Source organism: Pseudochaenichthys georgianus, chromosome 19 (genome assembly GCF_902827115.2).
Source record: "Pseudochaenichthys georgianus chromosome 19, fPseGeo1.2, whole genome shotgun sequence".
NCBI classification, from domain to species: domain Eukaryota; kingdom Metazoa; phylum Chordata; class Actinopteri; order Perciformes; family Channichthyidae; genus Pseudochaenichthys; species Pseudochaenichthys georgianus.
This window is the reverse complement of record NC_047521.1, coordinates 20982904-21006362: the sequence shown is the minus strand read 5'-3', so window position 1 is coordinate 21006362 and position 23459 is coordinate 20982904. Positions and strand designations below refer to the sequence as shown.

The 23459-nt window shown below is 40.0% G+C and overlaps 1 protein-coding gene across 2 annotated transcripts; it reads right to left on the bottom strand.

The window, feature by feature from the left end:
- Nucleotides 1-6440: 6440 nt before the first annotated feature.
- Nucleotides 6441-22872, bottom strand: LOC117464716 (carnitine O-palmitoyltransferase 1, liver isoform-like). Of its 2 annotated transcripts, none has more exons than XM_034107331.1 (19): nucleotides 22710-22872; nucleotides 19230-19375; nucleotides 18489-18628; nucleotides 15223-15394; nucleotides 14551-14652; nucleotides 13855-13992; nucleotides 13555-13632; nucleotides 12761-12868; nucleotides 12279-12366; nucleotides 11240-11435; nucleotides 10963-11148; nucleotides 10763-10868; nucleotides 10566-10682; nucleotides 9677-9841; nucleotides 9460-9588; nucleotides 9133-9288; nucleotides 8944-9054; nucleotides 8377-8469; nucleotides 6441-7618 (listed from the first exon to the last, which is right to left on the bottom strand). In XM_034107331.1, exons 2-19 carry the CDS (start codon nucleotides 19368-19370, stop codon nucleotides 7493-7495), a joined length of 2352 nt encoding a protein of 783 aa, XP_033963222.1. In that variant the 5' UTR covers nucleotides 19371-19375; nucleotides 22710-22872; the 3' UTR covers nucleotides 6441-7492. The 2 variants fall into 2 exon arrangements, with proteins under 2 accessions (XP_033963222.1, XP_033963223.1); XM_034107332.1 differs by lacking the exon at nucleotides 12279-12366 and adding an exon at nucleotides 11779-11863.
- Nucleotides 22873-23459: the final 587 nt, after the last annotated feature.

Genomic DNA, 23459 nt, shown 5'->3' with positions numbered 1-23459 from the left:
TCCAATGGTGTGCACGTTTACAGGAAATTGTACAACAACATAGTACATTTGTACTAATTAAAGATTTTGCCAGATTATTATTATTTTAAATATTGTATACTTTTTCTAACACTTTTTGACTTATTGAAAAATATCCTCTGCCTCTAGATGGTGACATATTTTTCAAATATCAAAGAAGAAGAAACTCAAAGCACATACCTGAACAGCAAAATAGAGGGATGTTTCCCGGAAGACAAAAATACAGGCAGTAAAACTAGGGGGGAGACACAGCTTTATATAAGGGGCTCTCTGGGGTGATGATGGAGAGGTGACTTGGCATACAACGTGTCTGTGTGTGAGGCAAGACTTAGAAAAGAAGGCCAGGGGATTGTGTGTGGATTATTGGCAGCTTTTGTGAGCATAAGATAAAGTCTGTGGCCGGATAATGAGCAAGGGGTTTGTTGCTGACCTCACAGCTGAAACAAGCCACAGAGACAGGTGGCAGGACATACAAAGAGATAGAATATTAAAGTGTGGAAAACATAATTACATAATACAACAATGTAATATACATGATATTCTTAAATGGGCCATACTGCATAATGAGTATTTTTTACTCAAGTGTTGTACGTTTACTTGACTGCATTCTTGAATGCAATATTTGTACTCTTTAATATTGCTACTTTGTTTAAAGGGGCCATAATTATGCTCATCTTAAGGTTCATATTAGTATTTAAACTAAAATAACTGGATGGCCTACCTGCCTGTAAGCCTTCCATCTGTACAAAATCTTATCTCGTGCCCTCATTGGTCATGTGCGCGTTCGTGTGTGTTGGAGGAGGGGCTCTGTAAGGAATGCAGCATCTGATATTTAAGAAGTGTGTTACATTTGAAATGGCAGAAAGTCTTGTTGCAATTTCCAGATATTAAAAGAGGTCCCTTGAGTTTCTCTGGTAATTATCAATAGTAGCAGTTAAGTGAATACTGTTCAAACAATACTTGTGTTTGTGTTTTATATTGATTTCTCTGTTTTATCCTTTCAGAAAGGTGAGGACTAAAATGGCTCTAAACAAGGGCTGTTTAGAGTAAACAGGGTTGTATTGCCCTGTGGGGGAGGTGTAGGCATGCATGACAGGGTGCTAGGTGGGGGAAGAGTATATTCTGCTTAAGATCTCTAGCATGTCATGTTTCAGGGAAGTCTACATATCTTGAATAGTATATCTGTGGGTTTAATTACTTTGTATTCTGTGTAACCAGAAGTTGGAGATATGAGAGATGAAATATTTGTGTTATCTTAAATATCCTTTAAGACACATCTGAGGTCTCTGGAATGTGGGGGGGGGGGGGGGGGGTGTGTGTGTGGAGGCTGAGTAAACTCCACCCCTTCCTGTTTCTGTTGGTATGAAAGCCTATTCAGCTTTTTGTTCTGCCTCTCTCTTCTCGCGCCGCCCGGACCGGAAGGTCGTGGCAGCCCGTGAACAAGGGCCAGGAGTAGGCATACTCCTGACATTACGCATATGATATGATATGGCTTTGTATGGTAATGTATTGATTGTATTGCATTGTTATATTACCATTAAAGTAGATTATTGTTTTATTATTGAAACCAGAGCCCAGTCTGCTCTGATTGGTTAGCTGGCCGGCTCTGTTGTGATTGGTCAACCGCTTAGAGATGTCCCGACCTTTAGTCTATCACGTACAATGTGTTGGAGCGCCGGCCAATAGAAGCCCAAGTGTTACATAGTAATGCCACTATTGGCACATTTCCACTACTGCGCGGAGCTCGCTTTAAGCGTGCCGAGCCGTGCGGGGCCTGTTTTTGGTTGCGTTTCCACTTGGCGTAGTACCGGCTAGCAGGTACTATTTCACAGTTTTTCTGGCCCCATAAAATCGAGGTTCTTTCCGGGCCAACAACCAGGCTGAGTCGGGCTGAGTATGCTAAACTAGAGAGAGAATCGCTGGCAAGGGGGCTACAACTACAACAAGATGAACATATTTGACAGTGATTTAATTGTAATACATGTTTCAAAATGATGCCGAAGTAACAACATAATGATACCGGTTAGTAAAACCCGTTGAATTAATGGGACCATAAATTAATGGGACTTTCTTTTTGGGATTTTAGCATTTGCAGACCATTTACATGCAAAACCTATATAACACACTACAGGAAAGGGAAAACCCAAATAGCATAAGGGCCTCTTTAAAGTAAACCTCTGCAGTAGTATTTAACATGAATCTTCACACTCTCGCTTGGTAATAAACCACTAGCTTTAAAAAAAAAAAGAAAAAAAAAAAAAGAACTATAGACAGAGAATGTAAAACACATAAGCTGTTTATTACACTTGCTTCTTACAGGTATGTTTGTGAAATACAAATAAGTCCATGCAGTGGTGAAACTCAAACAGAATTTCCATAAAGACAAATATAAAGGAAATGGGACGGCTAAAACAAATTCATGAGGAGCGAGAGGGAGATTGAGTGACAACCTGCAGGAGTGCCTTTATCTCTCACATGGAAAGATCTGTGCATCAGGTGAGAAGATCTATTTGGATATTGGGAACAATTCATGTAATCTGATATAATTTTGGACTAAATATCTTCAAATGTGTTTTGTGGCAACTAAAAAGAGTTGGTGATGTAAATATTTAAAACTGAGTTGCAGATTGTCAAAGCCTTTCAACAATCAGTTCCTTTTTCCTACTTCTATGGATAGCATGGATTTCAATATCTATATTATTGTTTGGTACTGCTAAGTATTTATTTAACTCAATGAACATGGTTCTCTAAAAAAGCTTGGTTTGAGCTGAGTATTTACTCACTGTTTTCAAATGAAATTTAGGGACAAGATCTCAAAAATAATTGTACAACAAGCATTGGAGATAGGAATTTGCTTTGCCTTTTTATTCTTTTGTATCCTAGGGAGAAAGAAATGCTGCAATTGGTGATTTTTCTCCTTGCTTCAAGTAAGTGTCTTTGTGTTAATGCTGAGATTAAAAACGCAGTGCTGTAATAATGACGATGGCTTTATTAATTGTGTTGTTTGGTGTCCTTTTGCAGGTTCATTCACTTTGTGTTCAGAAGTTGTAGGACAGTATAACTTGATGAAAGATGTAAAGGGATGGGAGGATGCCCAGACGTACTGCAGAGAGTACTTCACTGACCTTGTTACCATTCGCAGTCATGACGACATGGAGACATTGATAAAACTAACAAACGGTATCAATGTGCCATCAGAAATCAGGATTGGTCTGAAAAAGACCGGCATGGGGACTTGGTCATGGTCAGTTGGAGAAAAAACCAGATCAGCCGGATACAGTAACTGGGCCGCTTCACCTGCCTCCTCTCACCACTGCGGAGGCATGGGGGGTGATGGGAAATGGTTCGGTGGACTCTGTAATACTATTCGTCCCTTTGTGTGTCATGGAGGTAGGTAACAGGGATTTTTTTCTTGATGAGAATTTGGTAATTTGCTTAGCATTAAAGGGCCCATGTCATGGCCATTTCTACTGATCATAATTCCATTGTTGAGGTATACTAAAATAGATTTATACTGTGCAATTTTCCAAACTCACATTGGTTTCTCATACAACATCTCTGTAAAGTATGTGTATTCACCGGTATTCACTCTCTGTCCTAAACGGCTTGTTGGAGCTCCTGCCCCCCCTCCCTGTGAGCCCAGTGTGCTCTGATTGGTCAGGACGTTGCGAGGCTCGTTGCTGTGATCTGCTGCGAGGAGCGGACAGGCTTCCGGGTCGGCAATACAGCGAGAACAAGCGAAACTCATCCTGAGCACACACAAACACTCACAGCAAAAACAATAAGTGTGGCTTGATATTGAGTAAGAAAAAGGTTTATAACGCCGTGAGAAGGGATCTGCGGAGAGCATTTCTCCGCGATCCCAACTTAGCAACCCGAAAAACGTTTACCCATTTAAACAGTCGTGGTAGATACCTTGTTTGTTTTAAGCATCATAAATTCACAAACAACAATGAATACTTACAGGTTGTGTACCCGAATCTCCCGCTGGTCCAAACAACATCATTCTTCAGTGCCCTATGCTGTACATATCCGGCATGAATCGCTGAAAGAGTTGGGAAGCTTTGTTTCGTGAAAAGCTGGCAGAGGGTGTGGCCTCTGGGTATTCACACGTCACAGTACCCAGGAAGTAAACAATGGAAAATGAGAAATCTCCAATGAGGCGTTTTGGGGAGGTCTTTTCTGTGTTAGAGTTTTACTCGCTACAGGGTGTACTTTGAGGGTGTTTGACTCTGCAGACCGTTTACATGCATACAAACCTTCAAGGGGACGGGTAATAACCGGAAAAGCATGACATGGGCCCTTTAAGACTGGAAACATGGATGTATTTAGCCTTGCTCTACTGTATTTTTCTGTTTTACGAGATAAATGATGCATAGTAAGCCCACACTAGGAAATGCAGCATATTTTGATTGAGACTTATCAAAAACCTAAGCCTCAGCTCAGCTCCTTTTATCTAGATAATTGGACACTGTCTTTATGAAAGGGAAAGACTAATAACTCGAGTATGTGTTTATGGGCATGAAGTGCATTTTTGCAAAAACCTGAAAAACCAAATTAAGCATGTGTGTTTTTCCTATTCTCTTGGAACCTTTTGATCTTACATTGCATGTTTGCAATATTCACAGGGGAGACGTCAGGTAGGATGCATGTCGTTCTTGAAGAGAAGAATTGGAGGAACGCCCAAACATACTGTAGACTGAATTATTTTGACTTGGCCAGTGCAAGGAGCGAGACTGAAAACGATGAATTACAGCAAATAATGAGTAGCTCATCACTGTCCTCGGTGTGGTTCGGTCTGTTCAGAGATGAGTGGCAATGGTCGGATCAGAGTAACAGTTCTTTCAGACAATGGGCTCCAGGTCAGCCGGATTCTGATTCCTGTACATTGATAAGGATCTCTTCCAAGAACTGGTGGGACAGAAGCTGTGCTGTCAAATATCCTTTATACTGCTAGGATGGTGAGCATTACTTATATTATATCAAGTACATTGCCTATATCTAAATGCCAAAGTGATTGAAAGCAAACTTAAAGTCAGTGGTGGAATGTGGTGAAGTACATTTACCGATGTATTTTTTTTTTCTGTTTGTTTAGACGTAAAAATAAAACATGTGAAGATTGTGAGGCTGGAAATGAAGTCAGATCCGTCCTTAGACCTCAATGACGAAGCTGTGTCCAATGCCATTTTGCAGGAAGTACGTTTTTATCTTTACAATGTCATAACAACATGATGCCGAGCTTATTTTTTTATAAAGGAGTGTATTCATCTTCTCTTGCTTAAATAGCTCAAACTGAAGTTCCAGGGACTCGCCCTTCAGTGGAGAGTCCAAGATGGGAAGATTTTCCAGGAAAAAGAGAAAAATAAAACGAATGAAGAAGAGGCTATTGTGAAATTATCTGCAGTGCCAGACAAGACATTACATTTACTCCTGAGCTTCTGTATGCACTTTATGCTTCCTTTTGAAAAGTGCTTTCTGATGCATTTGGCAAATACGAATTATTTTAAAGGTCCCCTATTATACTCTTTTTCAACAATGTACTATAGTTCTCAGACATACAAAACATGTCTCTGACGTGTTTGGCAGATCATTGTAGCATCCCAGAATCCCCTCTGTTTCAGCCCTGTTTCAAAAGTGCTGATTATGTGTCTGTAGCTTTAAATGCAAATTAGCTGCCGCTTGCCACGCCCCTCTGAAAGATGATTGGTTAAACAAAACACAATAGTGCTCTAGGACAGGGGTTTCAATCTCAAATCCGGCCCGTGACTTCATTTTCTGTGGCCCGCAAGAGCTCTGAAAAAATACAATATGTTTATTATACGGTTGAATGCCGCATTACAGAAGCACGTTGTCCATAAACTACATGTCCCACAATGCATCTAATTTTGTGACGTACACACTGAAGTCTCTTCAGTTGCAATTATTTGCCCTAGACTTCTGCTTTTCAGACGTAGTTAATTAGGAAGTAATTACCCTATCTGATCATAATCCAATGCAGAGGCAATAATGTAATATGATACATTATTTGATATATTTATATGGTCTTAAAGTTTAGCACTGGCTTTTAATAGTTGAACATAACATTTTGATATTTGTTTGTGTTTTTATATGTTTCTAGTTATTGTGCTTTTTATCTTGTTTTTAAGTATCGTTTAATTATTTTACGCCTATTGTGTTATTATTTGATATGTGTTCCCTGTACAGCACTTTGGTCAACTGAGGTTGTTTTAAATGTGCAATATAAATAAATAAAGATTGAGACTGAGATTGAAAGTTACAACCGTCCCTTTGAGTGCAACCATGATGCTAATGTGGCCCATGATGAAACTGAGTTTGACACCCCTGCTGTAGGAGGAGATTCAGGCGATAAGGTGGGCGGATGCAACAGCAGGGCAACAAAAACAAACACTTCACACTTTTTTTCTTAATGAATAACTTTATTTTCTCCCGTTATATTGCATTAAAAAGGCTGACAATAGTAATACAGCGAGACAAGCTTGAATGAAAAGGCAATTCTCGATGAAAAATGACAAGAGGAATCGGATGTAATCCACATCTGACCTGCAGCACTGCTCGAGACTAAATACATGATGTACATAAATATAGCTTGTACTGTTATCGTGCTTCCGTAATAATCCAGTGGTAAAAACAAAATACAAAACAGATTTAAGGTGGCAGTGAAATATCTGGAGTTTGTTACAGTAGAGTCTTTAACCAACCGAGCGATGAGAGCAAACTGACCTTTATATTTTGTACATTTTGAATGTGTGAAAACATAAAATAAGTGTTATTTCCTGAATATAATACCAGTCAAACAGTAATGCCAACCTGTGGATTTGTTATTTCACCACCTGGCATTCCCAGCACAGCATTACAATCATGTTTTTGTAGAAAAAGTATTATTAAATACATAATGAGTTAACACTGAGAAGTCACAGACCTCCGAGATGTTAAAGTGTGTGGTGTCACTGCTACAGCGATGATGCATTCGGGCGGTTGAAACTGAGTCTATACTGCGGCGAGACGCATCACACGCAACAAATTTGACGACAGAAAATGAAGTGGCACAAAAAGTGGCAATCTTTGACTTGAAATTACTCCCTGCAATTAATACGCGTTAGGGATTTCTACCCTAACAGTTAGTGGTGCGATTCATAATGGCCTTTTTACAACATGTCACAAAAACAACTTCTAATAGTTTTGTTGTTATAACAAATAAAAAAAACATACTGTACTCTTCATTTGTTAATCTACAGACTTTTTTCCTCCTCACACACCTATCAAAGAGCTTATTTAAACACATAAGTAAAAACATCTCCTCCACTTGATCAGTTCCCCAATGGAAGTGTCCCTTGAATATCATCTGGCTATAAAATTCTCCTTATTCATGAGGAAGAAAATACACGTCTTTCCTCACTTCCTAATGTTATGCTTGCAGACTTTTATTTCTGCTTCCCTTTTCCCTGAGTCTCGCCTACAGGTGTTTCTTCACGTCGGGCCGCCACCCCTCCGCACTGTGGCACTCTGTTCGGATGGGGCTCAGCAGCTGGAGCAGGTCCTGCAGCGCTGTTCTGATCTGATCGCCAAACTTATGTGCATCCTGGAGGGCAGATATAGACCAAATGAGAATTAGCATTTCACACAACCTCATCCAATAAGATCTTATGTCACCTGTATTCATCTGTACATCTCAAAAACGTTACTACCCTGGGCGTTAAAAAAAGCTGTGCTCAAAACAATTAGTCATGTCTCAAGTATTTTAAATCCTATTCTGCATAAAAGTAGATTTTTTTTTATCAATAAAAGCAATATTTAAAGGTCTCCTATTATGCTATTTTAAAAAAATGCATGTATTATGGGTCTCAGATATATACAAATATATAAAAACATGTCTATGATGTGTTTTGCTCAAATACTTTTTCTCTTGCGGGTTTACCACAAGGTGAGTTCCTTTTTTTATTTCCTACTTTTTTTTACACATATTCTCTCCAGTACAGGTTAGCTCTGAGTGTTAGCGATGCTTGCTAATGTAAACAAAGACCATATTACGTCCATAACTGTCGGGCATTGTTTCTGATAGCAACGTTTCCGATAGGGCTGTGCGTCCACATTTCCGATATTACGTCATATCGGACGCAAATCTGGATCAGCTCCGTTGTACCACCGTTTTTATAGATTTGGGTACGGAGGAAAAGAGAGAGGGTTTTATTTTCTGACGCTGCTTGAGTATACATACACATATGCTTATTTATGTATAAAATACATCAAAAAGAGCATTTTGCATGAAAGGTCCCCTTTAAACTTAAATATGTAGAGCAGTTTCTGTTTATTGTATTGCATCACTTTTATTGAACTCACAGTTTCTGGACACGAGTGCTTGCACGAGATGTGGAAGTTCAATATGTTATCCCCCATAAAGGAGTAGGACACGCCATAACCGTCATCAGCCACCTGAAAGAGATAAACACTATATTTATACTCGTGGCTGCTTAATGAGTACAAGAACACAGAGCCACTTTCATTCAAAAAAGTAGCTGTTAATATGAGAAAGAAAAGTACTAAAAATGTTGGCATGTTTTATTTTACAGGTCCAAGACTGAAGAAAAAGGAAAAGACTAGTAAATAAAACCAGTAAAATGGCATAGCAATTTAAAAGTGTATTTCTAGGGCTGTACCAAGTGTTTTTCAATCAAGCTTATTATGATCTTTCAATCACTGGAATTTTAGTTTTTTGTTATTGTGGTCATACAATCAGATATATCAGATATAGTCAGTGTAGCAGAAATACAGGGTTACAAAAGAGGAAATAATTTGCATTTGTCAATATTCTGATGACATTTGAAGCTATTTGGTACAGCCCTGTTTATGTATTGTTTCCAGGACAACATCAACCAGTTTAGTAACTTGTGTGAGCGAAGCACTGACCGGTCCAAAGCCCCCTCCACAGGAGACGTACTCTGGGTGGTTGACGATGTCAAACATCTCCACGTGCATCGGAGACTGACTGGTGGACAGCCGCCAGGGCTCGGACAGCACCTGAAACACGTAGATATCAAATTGAATAATGAACTGAACTCGTTATAAATATGAAAATGCCAGATGGGAGAATTGAACCTCTTTCAAGAAGGGAGACTCCACTCCGAGGTATTTGGACACCACGTAGAGGCAGAACAGATGTCTGTCGATGCCAGATCCAGTCATAGCCAGGCGATACAGATTCTGGTGCTTTTCTGACGCTTCCTGGAACAAACGCCTGCACACATGCGCCGGCTGGAGGGGAAAGGCAAGAGCGGCATGACTGCTTTGCATAGAAACGGTATGATTTATGCGAGGAAAATAGCAATTCACACTCAAACAGGTCCTATATTTGACATTTTATAAAATGCTTTTCTCACACTGTATAAAATAATGATATTTAAGAGACAGTTTCCATGGTCTCACCTCTCCATTCTCAAGCGCTCGGACAAAGGCACTGCTCTCGTTGGAGCAGGAGCGCACCGTCTCCGTCCTGCCCTCCTTAAACAGACGGGTCATGGAGGCTTCGTACGTCAAACAGAATCTCCTCTGGTCCTGGAAAGACGAAACAAAATTCACATATAAAGTTTACGGTGGCACATTAAATGTAATGTAGTCCACAACGCTTCAGAGGGAGGCTCACTCTGTAGTAGGCCAGCTGCAGAACCATCTGGATGAAGGCGTCTGGACTGACTCGGCACTTCTTGATCCTCCCTTTGCCAAATTCTTGGTAGGCAAAAACGTGAATATCCACATCGTCAGCGAGGGCCTGGGCCACAGCCAGAGACTGTGAGATCTGCTCCTCACACTGAGACACACAGGTAGACATTTACATCAACAGGACGGAGATACTGACACCACTGCACAGTGTGCTTTCAAAATAATGTTGTATCCCCTGATAAGCAAAGACAATGTCCATGTTGTTACTTCAAGTAATTAGCAGCATTTCACCGCTTTTAACATATCATAAACATGAAATATATGTATAAAAAGTATTGTGCTATATTTGTTTTAGAATTTTTTTATATTTGTGTTTAAAACCATTAAAAAAAATACATTTATTAACCAAAACGTGACACAAGTCACCAATTATCAAAATGAAACAATAAACTAAATTACACTTAAACAGACAAAAATACAGAATTAAACCGATGCATCCTGATAAATACAACATATCAAAAGGTATAACTATATAAATAAACAACAAAACCTAAAATATATAATAAAAAATACATTCAAAGCAATTGCGCAGTTGAACATTAAAATAATTCCTTGAAAACACCTTATCAAAATTCAATATAAGGGTAAACCAATGAGAAATTGCCTTATTGTTTAGGTAAATTAGGCAGCTGTTAGAATAATCTAATTAGCAGTGATTTTGATTTTATAATTTAAGCATTATCATTTCAGACAGACCTTTTGATGCATGCATAAAAAGCTTATAGGGGTTTCTGCCAACACAGGAGCAGGAGCCTGTTTTCTGAAGCTAAAGACTAAAGGAAGTAAGTGAAGTGTGTGACTGGATGACTCACCTCTGGAAGGATTTCCCAGCTGAGCTTCTGTGGTGGGGGGAGAGATGAGTCCACCTCTCCTTTGCAGTGACCCTCTGCATTGTAACCGAGCTGGAAGCAGTCAGTGGACAACGTTTGCTGGAAACAAACAATAAATAACAATAAGTGATGACCTCTCAGAAAGAAAACGGTGTGGATTTTTCTCTCATGTTCCTCACCTGCCATAAGTGTGACAACACCGGAGCATCGGCCCACGAGTGCTCTCCATTCACGCCCATTTTTCCATTCTTGTAGAAAATAATTGTGAAGGATTTGTCAAACCACCTGCATGTCAATGAAGATAAAACAACATAACGTTAAAGGAAAACCGAACTTATTACACGTTCACAGGACAGTGATTAATGAGGTGTAAAATGACCTGTCATAACATTTCCCATGCAACAGGGATTTGGCGTATGCATCTAAACTAGCCGGGTCGTCTGCGACCACGCCCTGCTCCTCGTCATCCAGGGACACAAAGAAGGCGGCTTTCTCTATGCAGTCCAGAGAGCGTTTGTTCACCCCGCTGCTGAAATACTTCGTCCTCGCTTCGGCCCATGGAATTCTGGGAGGGAGGAGATGATGGTAAGACATGAGGGATGCAGAGCGCTGTGTTTTCACATGTGATATGATCTCCGGAGGCTTCTCCAACTGACCTGTCTCCAGCAGTCAGGGCCCCCAGTTTGGCCTCTCCTGTTGAAGGAGCTGAGGGGTCATCCAGGATCCTCTGAATTTGGGTTTCGATCTCCCGGGGCGACAGGAGCCGGCCTACCTGGTACATCCTGAGCCGGAAGTAGCGCCCGCTGTGGTACACCGCGATGTAGTCACTGTCCTGCCAATGCTGCACGGTGTCTTCGCACATAAAAGGAAATACACATATGGTTAATAGAAGCATGTCACATAAATGTATCAGAACTACACAAAATTAAGTTTAATTAATTATTTATCTGTATTTTTGTTTATTTTTGGGGGCATTTTCTCTGTCCTACTGGCATTGGTGACATTATTTAGATAAAATGACATAAAAATAAGTACATAAATATACTACATAGACAATGTGCTTGTGTTTTGTCGAGAGATGTCGTGTGATCTGACTCTACTTGACTGATCATCTTGAAAATCTCAAGCACATTTCCAGTGTTATTATATTGGTTAAAATATGATTGGGCCAGTTGTGTAAAATTATAACTACTACCTGTTAGTCTTCCAGGGATTCGACAAGTGGCAAACATCTGCTCAAATTGATAGGAACAGCAAGGAACTGCAGACCTCATCATCAACTGAGCGGGGAAAAGAAGGAAGGCCCGGTGCAAGAAGAAAGGAAAAAAAGACAGGAGTGTTGGGATGCAACAGGAAGTGAACAGGGTGAGGAAGAAAAAGGTGAGAAAAGAAAATGTGTGGGCAGAAGAAAATAGATATTAGTTAGAGACAGAAACCCAGATGATGAGAGCAGCAGGCGAGAGGAGACAGATGAGAGAAGACAGGACGGCCTCTGCAGCAGACATATTATGACTCAGTCACACTCACTCACTCCTATCCCACGCTTAAACTCCAGAGGGCTCAGACACCTTCAGTTCGCCTCATCCGCTCTGAGGCAGCCGTGTGTTGGCATTTTTTAGAAGCTACGAGTTCCGACTGTATCACATATCGGCACAGCGAGAAACGTGATGTGCGTGTGCATGTCAGTCTCTTTACCGGTCTCCTCTCCAGGAATGCGTGTGCTGTTGAAAAGCCTCTCACACTGAGCTGAACACAGGGGAATGACAGTGCCTGGTATGCGGGTCTGGGAAACGGAGAGGCGAGAGCAGAGGAGGGAACGTAGAATCGAGCGAAAAAAGAGGAAACAAGGGAAGTAGATGAAGAGGAATCAAGCGAGTGAAAGGAGTACAAAAGGTAGGGGGGGAGAGATGAGCATGGTATGAGAACATGAGGGAAATGTCTCCACAAAAGCTAAACAAATAAATGGAGATGCACACTTTCTTATCATTAACAGGCATACACACAAACGGCCATGAATGGATGTAACTCACACAACACAAACTGATGCTCTCAAACATCTGTATTGTAATAATCATATATTTTAGCTAAGAAATATCCCATTGTTTCTGTTACAATAGCAAAAAGACATGCATATTATACGCCTCCTTATAAATGGTTGACTTGTAGGTCAAACTCACAGGTCTGAGCTCCTCTTTGTTGAGTTTCCGGCGGTAGAGGAAGTGTGCGTGGAGGCTGTTGCCGGCCCGAGCCGCCTGGATGGGCGTGGGCGTCACGTACATGAAGTCCTGGAGAGAGAGGGCACAGAAACAGGAAGTCAGGAGAAGGATGAACACGGGTCACTTTCATTGAAACAAAAGGGATCCATAAGTACATCTGAGAAGTTGGGTGCAGTTTGCAATAGTAGCAGTCGTACGTTCGCAGCTACATTTCCTTAAATTACATTTTTTAAACTGATCAAAGAAATCAGTTTCAAAATATATAGACTTAATGAAAAGTCCAATGAGCAGTAACACACAGAGGACTAACATCTCTCCTCATGACACACACACACACAAATGATTCACAACATTTTAAATGCCATCAAACAGAATAAATTAACTTGTTAGACCTGTTAAAGCCAACATGTCCACCATTAAATAGGGGACAATGTACTGCGAGCTTATCATTATTGTCATAAAGCAGGACGCATTAATACAGGGCTACTAAGGAGATCACTAATTTGACACAAATTATTGATTTACAAAAGATTGATTGATTTAGAAAGTAAAAAATGTTTCCCCTTGCTTTGACAGGAGATTGAACTGCGTACATAGCAACAGTCTGCTATTGAAAAATAACAGACTGTATGGCTGCTTTACTCGACCAATCAGAATCGACTATTAAAACCAAGCCATTTCATTAGAGTCAAATATACATTGGGATAACAGCAGGTTGTATTAGACATTTTCTTAAAACATAACGACTTTCCTACCATGCCGTAATAGTTACTGTTGACCATTATTGGGCTTCGTCCACGTAGATAGACATATTCCTCCCACCAGTCACTAACCTGGAGGATTCAAACACAAAGAAATGGTCAGAAAGCTAATCCTGCAGCCAACGGGCAAACACATCACTTACATATTCGGACAGGATGAATTATTTAAACCACAGAGCCTCACAAAGATATACACTTTTAATGGAATTTTAAATGTCCTTTTCCCTGCTTTGCTTTGAACATTTGAGTGACGTTTGAAGTGGTCACAGTTAAACGCTGCGGTGGTCCACTTACGTAGTTGGTGGCCCAGAGGGCTTTGAGTTTGAGGTACCACTGCAGCCGGTTACCCAGCCTGCTCTCAAACTCTGACGCCAGCTGGGTCATGCGTTCAAACTCTGTGTCGTCCATCAGAGGACGCACCGATTCCAAGTGCTGAACAGAGAAGGTGTGCAAAGAAAACAAGAATAAGTGTCATTCAGAGGCTGTAAAATAAAGAAAAACAAATATGGAAACAGAAAAAGGTTAGTAAATCAATGAATATACATAAATGAAAGCCTGCAGTTGGTAATGTGGAAGTCTTATAACAATACAAACACATCTAATTCCGCTTATTCAACACAAAATCTCTTATTTTGTCAAATATATCTCAACTACAGGGACAGTGGTGGTCTAATGGATAGTGAGGTGGGGTGAAGATCGGAAGGTTGTGAGTTCAAATCCCGCCAGGAACACCACCACTCGTGTGCCCTTGAGTAAGGCATTTAGCCCTTAGTTACTCCAGGGAGAATGTCCCGATGTAATCGGTCATTATAAATCGCTTTGGATAAAAGCGTCGGCTAAATGAAATGTAATGTAACATTGGAGCCAGACATAAACAAAGGATATGTGATGATAAAGAGGAAGAAGATGCTGATAGTGAGGAGGGATCCATCTGTTTAATGTTCAGTTATCAGCGTGTTTTCACTTCCTCTGCTTCATGAGACGCCTCACCCTCTTCACTGTGTCCTTGATGGCCGGCACAGGAAGGTTTGGCAGCGAGCCCTGGTAGCTGTAGAGCAGCGGCTTCCTGCCAGAGAAGATCCGCACCAGCGCCTGGCAGAGAAACACATCCATAACAGAGAGGCTAAACATACAATATTAAAGGGAGGACACAGGGCACACATGGTTGGTACTACATATCTTAAACATCGTATATATTTATATACTTTGACATTCCCAAAACCATAAGAAAGCACTTGAATTTATTACCGTTTTCATTTTTTATTTGCACATTACATTTTTTTCGTATACTCCTTTAGTAGTACAGTTTTTCCTTGCTGTCTTGATGTCGTCTTAATATTGTTGAAAAATTCATAATTACAGTTTTTCAAATACATCAAAAAAGGTATTATAAAGGTGATTACATGATTTGTTTTACAGCTTACTTACCGTCTTATTTACATTTCCCTCTTGTTTATCTAAAATAAAATATAAAATGTATATAAAATAAGAATTTCTTGAACAAGATGACCTTGTTCCCAGTGAGCGTGAAACATGACACTATACTTATTGTATTTTTAACAACAGCACAGGCTGAAGACTTAGGTTTACAAAACTGGAGGAAAGTGAAAGTCTGAATTAGTCAACAGCAACAAATTGAAATGGGTATGAAGCGGCACTGACCACCCAGACTTTGGTGGTGGTGGACATCTTGCCGTGCTTCTCGAACATCCAGCGGTGGTAGGAGAGCAGCTGCTTGAGGCACATGCGCATGGTGAAGATGAGCAGGAGCCACAGCATGGTGCTGAAGAGCAATGCCGACACCAACGTCTGGCACTGGTTACTCATAGACTGGCTGCAAATACAGAGGGACAAAAGAAGAACAGTGAATACAAATAAAAATTAAACTAAGATGAACAAGGATGGAGCGGAAGAAAAATCTACCTTTTTGATTAAATTCCTCGATATCGATATTTTGACAATATTGTATTGTTGACATTTTACAAAATATTTACATTATGAGATTTCTGATAAATAATCAGCAGTAATGTGGATTTAATGGGGCCCAATTCTGCGTTTGGGGTTTTCCCTTTCCGGTAATGTGTTATATGGGTTTTTGTGCATGTAAATGGTCTGCAAGGGCTAAAATCCCATCTCTAAGCGGTTGACCAATCACAACAGAGCCAGCCAGCTAACCAATCAGAGCAGACTAGGCTCTGGTTTCAGACAGAGGGTGAAAAGAGGTGCTGCAGCACAGGCAGTATCAGAACAATAAAGACCTTTTTTAACATTTTAACATAATTTGATAGTCGATTCATCTATCGATTAATGAAACGACTAATCGACTATTCGGACTATTACGCCTTGCACAATTTCTCAAGCGCTCTTATTTAGCCATCAACTTTTAGATTTAGCTTGAGGTTGTTTTAGGCATGTGGAAACTAACAATGAAGACAATAAAGATGAATACTTGATTAAAAAATACATATTATTAAATTAACTAAACAAATTGTTTACAAAATGAACATTGCTTTTCATTTAAATTAAATAAATAATATTTCACATCAAAAGAAACAACAGTGTTTTAGCAAATAATAAATAATGTGATAACAGAACTGTAAACAGAATAGCTGAAACTTTAACAAACTAAATAACTCGGTTACCTCTAATCATTAACCCATGTTTGTATAATGGAGTTAACTCCGTGTGTTGCTGCTAGCATACAGAACACCTGACGTGAAAACGTTACTCGTGGACGGGGCTACAGAGCTGCTAGAAAGACAGTCGAACCCGGTGCATTTCTCCGTCTGGATGTGGAGCACTTTGCTAAATGTTTAGATAAATTGCTCGTGTTACCGCCCTTACATGCTAAACTCTTATTGCACTTTTGGCAACGAGCATCGAGACGGGTAAAGTTTAACAACACCTCGGAGCGGCGTTCTCTCCGCCATCTCCGCAGTGTGCTGCTGCATGTAGCAGCCGCGTGTGTGTAAACTGCCCCGCCCCCTCCCACACAGACCGGGGAGAGAGATCTCGTCTGATCGAAAATACATCATAGACGCATTTGTTTGTCTTTTTGCATATTAGAAACGAGCTGGCCACACTAAGACTGTGATATAATGTTTTTGTATCAATAATACACGACATATATTTTTTAAATGTCCCCAGTACCAATAACGTTGTAGCTTAACGGCGCGTAAAACGCACGTGATGACGTCACCAACGAATCGACGACTGAATTAGTTGGCAACTAATTTGGTAATCGATTTTAATCGATTAAGTCGATTAGTTGTTGCACCCCTAGTACACACTACACAGTATAGACACAAAATACAAATATGAACATGATAGGGACCCTTTAATGACGTATTGGTAAGAGGAAAATAATAGAAGAGCTAACAAAGTCATCACAAAAATGTAAATTACTATATAGTATTTCAGCCTTTAAACATAAGGAAATACAGCACTAACAATATTATGATAACAAATCTAAATTGATATCTAGTCTCACATCATGATATAAATACAATATAGATATATTGCCCAGCCTATGTATATAGCTATATACAACCCTCTCGTGTAAACAAGAGAATACATGCAGGGTTTCCCACACATAGACTATACTTGGGCGGGCCGCCCAGGTATATTAACGGCCGCCAAAGTATATTTCGCGACCCATTTAGTTTTGTTTTTTTATTCGTCCGTGACCAAGACGGCCTCTGCGATTGATTAACTTGTGGACAATGATCCCTCGCTCTATGCCTCCTGTACCCAGTCCCGGACTGGCCATCGGGAGGACCGGGGGGTTTCCTGATGGCCTGGCCTGTTAAGTGGCCTGCCTCACACAGGGTGACTGGCTGTCTATGATGTGGCCTGCCAACATGGCCCCTGTCATAGTCATACAGATCATAAATCAAAGCCCTTGATTGGTCTCGGTGTGTCATTCAAGCTCGGGATAACCTCAGCTCAGGTGAGGGAAAGGACTCTGAGTGTTTAGATAGTTAACTTAGTCTAAGTTCTCAGTGGGTCTCAAACGGTTTGGACACCATTTATGTAAACACATATTTCCATTTGAGGGGGTAGTGATTAGTGAAATATGCATGAATAAATAAATAAAAAGTTAACTAGGTGAAAAAAAGGTAAGATACACTTTTAAAACTTGTTGAGAGCTAAAACTAGTCTTTTGCTGCTGCCTGAGGAACAGGGGGAGCAGGGGGAGAGGAGGGAGACAGGAGAGGCTGATTCAGGAGCACAGACACACTCACAACTATAAATGAACCAAAAATAAATAAATAAACAAGTTTCAGTGTTTTTTCATATTGGATATGGTATTGGCCATGATTTTATGATTATTGAAATGTATACAGTTCTGTTTCATATGGGTGTTTCCATAGATCTAGTCTTTTTATTTTCCCCTCAAAATGCACCAGATTGATGCATTTAACTCAAATCAAACAATCTTACCGGGGGAGCATGCCCCCGGACCCCCCTAGAGGATTTGAGGTCCACCCCCACTTAAAATCCCATTGATAGGTTCCTAAATACATTTACCATTTTTTTAAATAGTAACCCATGTCCATATGTTTATTTGTGGGTAGTAGATTTAAACTATAGGGCTATCACTATGGGCACTGCCTTCACCTGTTCGCTCTGCCATCGCGTGAAGGGGCTGATAACAAGCGACCAACAGAAAGGTTAATGTTAATGTTTATGCACCCCCCCCCGCTATCACCTCAACTCCACCCCCCAAGTATATTTCAGATCTGTGGGAAACACTGACATGTATTACAGGAGACTATTAGTTAACAATGGGAAGCGGGAAGGCCTGTTTAAACCACACACACTATACTGTACATCTCTCTGTGACACAATGTACAATCAGTGAATATTGTGTGTCCGCGGCCGAAGATGAATCATTACCCATCTCATAAAGTCACGAGATGTGTTACCTGACGGGCAGGTTCTCCTGTATCTTGGCTATGAGTCCCATGGAGGGGTCGGAGCGTGTGTACATAGTAGCCAGAATCGCTATGACGACAAACAGCCAGGAGGAAGGACTGGCAGGGTAAACCCCCGTCACCACGCTGTTCTGTAAACAAGAGGAGAGAGAGATTGATTTGAAGTGCCATTCTTCCTGTTTACAGTAAGCACACTGACATGCAGTTATGATCAAGAGTACGTACAAGCTTAGGTCTTACCTGCATTTCGCTCAGTGTCAGACACTAACCTGACTTACACGTCTAACCACTTTGAATTTAACTGTAACTTTAAAGCTATTGCAGCAGGTGTAAAAAAAAAAATCACTTTAATTATTATCCACATTGCTCCCCAAAAATCAATGTGTGATCAAACAAAGACTTGAGGATACCCACATGCATTCCATAAAAATCAGTAAGCCGTCTTTTTCAGAAGTGCCCTTTATATAGGATCATACAAGCAAAACTAACACAACATTTCCATCAACTAACATTTCAAGACAACCCTGTAGCATAAAGCCTGAGTTTATTTCAATTATTGAGATAAAATACAAGTAACTTTTATTCTCTGTATTCTTGCAAAGGAGCAACCTACAATGAGCTGCAGGTGCTGACATGAAGAGTGAAGCAAACATAGTAATGACATGGAGAACTATGTGATCATTATAGACAGTTTTAGGGTACAAACAAGTGCGTCAGCCAGAGTGAAGATACCTTGAGTCCGATGATGCGCTTCTTCCAGGAGCGCACACCGGAGAGGTAGATCTCAGTGAATGCCTGGTGGGACAGCCGCAGATCGATGCCCTCTCGAGTGACCGTGAACTGGAAGGCCACGGCCTGGTGGGCTTCAGCCATGATGACTGAGCACGGTGAGAGGAACAGAAGAGAAGACACAGGAAAGGTTTTCTTTAGCTGTCAATTAGTAAAAAACTTGAGGATCAGTAAAGCGGTATACCTCAATATTAAAGTTGACGGCTTTCATACAATGTACATTTCATATCTCCTGAATTGAAAAAAACCCTGACTAAAATGTGTGTAGGATAAAGGTATCGACTACTGCGCACCTTCAGATTGTGAAAATATTAAGAAACGTAGGACATATTTCTATGATTCATTTAGTTGTTCATTTAACATGCTTTAGCATATGTACACAAACAAGCTTTAGTTATACATAATGTTATAGTTCCAAGTTACTTCTTTTAAACAGATGTTTGGTTCCGTTTTACTCCTTTAAGACCCATTGTAAGTGACACTTCTCAAACATTTAAATGTAGCCCTTCCCAGATGTACAAATACACTGATGTACATGCCTTCTCAAATCCAGAGATGATAACCAGCAACATCTTTTGTAAAAACTAATGAAATATTCTGTCAAACAACACAGATAATTCAAAGGTTGACTGCTCAAGTAAAGATGTAACCTTAACACTAATATGCAACACTAACTAATACTGCAGGTCACCCTTGAAAAAGAGATCTTTTGATCTCAAGGGGCTTTCACCTGGTTAAATAAAGGCTACAAACAAACAATATCCGTCTTTCGGTGGTGAAGTGAAAGTCCTGCCAGCTCGGGTCTTTGTGGTTAGATACAATCCTCACATTTCTAATGAGGCGATACATGTGACATTTAGATACCTCGGGGGGAGAATACAATACTGAGAAGTGCACACAGCTATCCAACAAGAAAAATAAACAAGAAGGCCAACATAGGCTAACGCTTTCAGATCACGATTCCTGTGTGCAGCAGCTGATGGGAAACTGAGCTCTGAAGGCGGTAGAAAGGACACACAGATGATTAAATGCCAAATATGTGAGTGCTCTCCTGGCTATACACATTCATTCAATGCATGATTTTAACAGAAGCTCAAAAAGAGACACATTCTTTATGGGTCATTTTAGAATGTAGAGAAACTGATGGAGTTGTGGGGGGAAAGCGCTGACTGGCGGCCGATGGGATTCGGTATATTTGTTGAGGGCAAAAACTGCTTCACTCCACAAAGGGAAATTGATTTTCCTCCACAAATAGGCTATGGATGATGCCCTGAGGTTGAGTCACTCTGACACTGGACTGCGCCCTGTGGAGGCCACGTCTGCTCTTGCTGTGTGTGTGTGGCAAATAGCAAACACACACACAAACATAACTCCCTCATCGTCCCTTGCTTGCATTGAGGAGCTGCCCTTGAGGTCGGATCTGGCAGATACAGTCGTGCCTGTTCCCAAAACTATAGGGGAGCACAATTTGGAATAAAGAAACTCATTGGGATTCATTTTGACTGAATACAATTGCGATATAATTCAGGATTTAAGAGGGAAGAATCTGTTTGTAGTCAAAATACTCATTACATAAAAAAAATATTCCAAATAACCATGGCGTTATTTTTAAATCCAATTCTTATGGAACAAATCTAACTTCTGTTAAGTCTGTAGAATAATATTTGTAGGCCGGGATATTTCTGCAGCAAAATGGCCTTTTACCACATAATTATTAGCTTTCAATAAATATTGTGCTTCCTGATATTTAAATACTGCATTTTGCGACTTCAGTTCAATGTTGGTCAGCCCTTCCAAATAACCGGCTCAGTTCAGCGCCGAATGTAGACACAACTCTCTGAACAGACACGACCCTGTATTTTGGCTGAACAACTAAACAACTTTGCATCCTTCTTTTTTGGAAAGCTGCCAGACAGAAAGATAGCAGATCAACATTAGAGATTGGGTCCAGAACAGAAAGAGGAGAAATTGGGTCCGGCACAGTTAACTAGGTGAAAGGTGAACACCTCTGTAGGGAATCATATAATGCATGACACACACATGATCCGAAATGTGAGATTCTTTTTCTGGATTTCCAGATATTCAATTATATGCCCTTTTTTGGATGAAATTGTTTAAACTATATTTTATTTAGCTGGACATTATTTGAGCAAACACTTTTGATTATTAAAGTGACAGTGGTTATTCACTCAGGTGTTCTCCAGTTGAAGAATTGAGCTACATTTGTTTACTTTTGAGTATGTGCAGATATTCTTACTACAGAAACGGTAGTCCACAGGTAGGACTTTCGTTGAAGATTTGAAAAGACAAAAAGACTGTGAAGCTCCCAAGATATACATCTCTTGCAAAATAACCATCGTCTTTTTTATCACTTCATTAAACTGTATAAAACATTATAATCTGCTGGTCTTTAAGCTGGTTTACTGAAAAACACAATATATCTTTGTTGATAATAATCTATTATTAAAGTTACTCTCTTCAGTGGAGGAATGCTAATGTCAGGAGAGTGTTTTATTGAGAGGTACACCCATTTACATCCAGATATTCCAAGTACACAACTATAAAGCCACTGTAAGCCATTGCCCAATATATGTACAGTGTTTTATGAGGCAGGCCTGGTGATGTTTCAATGTTTAACGAGCAGAACACCTCTGACCTGCAGCAGCTACTGTGTAAACTCTATAGAGAAAAATATATATAGTCTATGAGAGAAACATTAGCACTCACTGTACTTCTGATTATATGAAGCCTATGATAGGACCACTTCCATAAAGTCAACATGTTTTGTTTGTTAAGCAAATATAGCTTACAGTCAAGATCACCCTGAGCTCTTTTGGTCCCAGTTAAAGAGCAGACAGTCATTTGACAGTTATTTAAGCCAACATTTATCTCTAACGTAAATATTTAAAAACGCTAGAATATCCTGTTGGTTGTTTAGTTTGAGTTCATTTGTGGCAATTATAATAAAACAAAACATGTAGGCCTACACATCATAGGCTACAACAAACTAATTAATGTGTAAGAATACAACTCAACTAAACAACCAACAGTATATTCAGTTTTTTTTACAAAGATATGTGTTAGCTAGCTATACCATTTGTTTTATATTACATTACAATTAAACAAAAAGTAGAATTTGATTCAGCAGTACAAACAGTAACGTGTCACAGCTTCACGTTTTGAGTCATACACCTCTTATTGTTATTATAACTCCACAGTAATATTAGATTTATGTTACAAATAATACAAAAAGCCAATACAACTGATGCACTAGCTGGCGTTTGAGCTAGCTAACTACAGCTAGCCTTGTTAGCCGAGCGTCCAGCCCATTAGCTAACGGATGCTTCACGTTCATGGGAAGATGCGACTGCTTTTCCCTTCATTGCAACGCAGTAAAACACTGTCACAACCCTGATAGCATACCTGTTGTTGTTTACGATATTTCCAGGATACAGGGTAGCATGGAATCGACTGCTAAATCCTCACTACGTCCAAGTGTGTATTTGTGAGTGTCGGCCTTGTCCACTGAACTGTCACTGTGGATGCTCCTGGATGGAGCTGCTGCTGCCTTCACAGACTGTGGGAAATGTCGGAATCACGCAGTGCTGGTGAGCTGTTTGATGTTTTAAATCTGTTACGTCCAAGGGGCGGAGAAAAGCCCCCATGTCAACATATGCCAGTAGTTCATTTTCCTTCAACTAATTTACAATCTGTGAACAGTACCAGCTACTTCCATAATGGTATATGTCCCCTTTAAAAATATATATAGCTACTTAGTTTTTGTTTAAGTTACCATGGTTTGCTTATCTGTTTTTTTTTTTTACTTATTGTGTTTTTATTATTAATAACGTTTGCCTATTTTTCGTTCATCTTTTTACTTTATCTCCACTATGCTTCTGTTGTAATACTGTAAATGTCCCCATTGCAGGACAAATAAAGGAATGTTGACTCTGATTTGACTTTCAATATGGATTACCTCTCTACTGTCGTATTCTAAGAACAATACATCTAAAAAAGGTAAATGACTGACAGGCTTTTCTTGATATATGTTCATTTGATTTCATACTAAGAATATTAACTACAGTAGCTTTCTGATTCATTTTTCCTAACAAAGGTGTTACGTTTTTTTAAGTGGACTAAGAAACTCCCATCTCTGCACTGAACACCATAAAT

What these genes read in the sequence shown, in the direction of transcription:
- LOC117464716 (XM_034107331.1), bottom strand. Translation starts at nt 19,370, where the DNA reads ATGGCTGAAGCCCACCAGGCCGTGGCCTTCCAGTTCACGGTCACTCGA. An exon ending in ACAGTAACTATTACGGCATG is followed by an intron (nt 12,869 to 13,554) that starts GTAGGAAAGTCG and finishes CTCTCTCTCCAG; the next exon opens with GACTTCATGTACGTGACGCC. An exon ending in CATTCCTGGAGAGGAGACCG is followed by an intron (nt 11,436 to 12,278) that starts GTAAAGAGACTG and finishes TTATGTGCGAAG; the next exon opens with ACACCGTGCAGCATTGGCAG.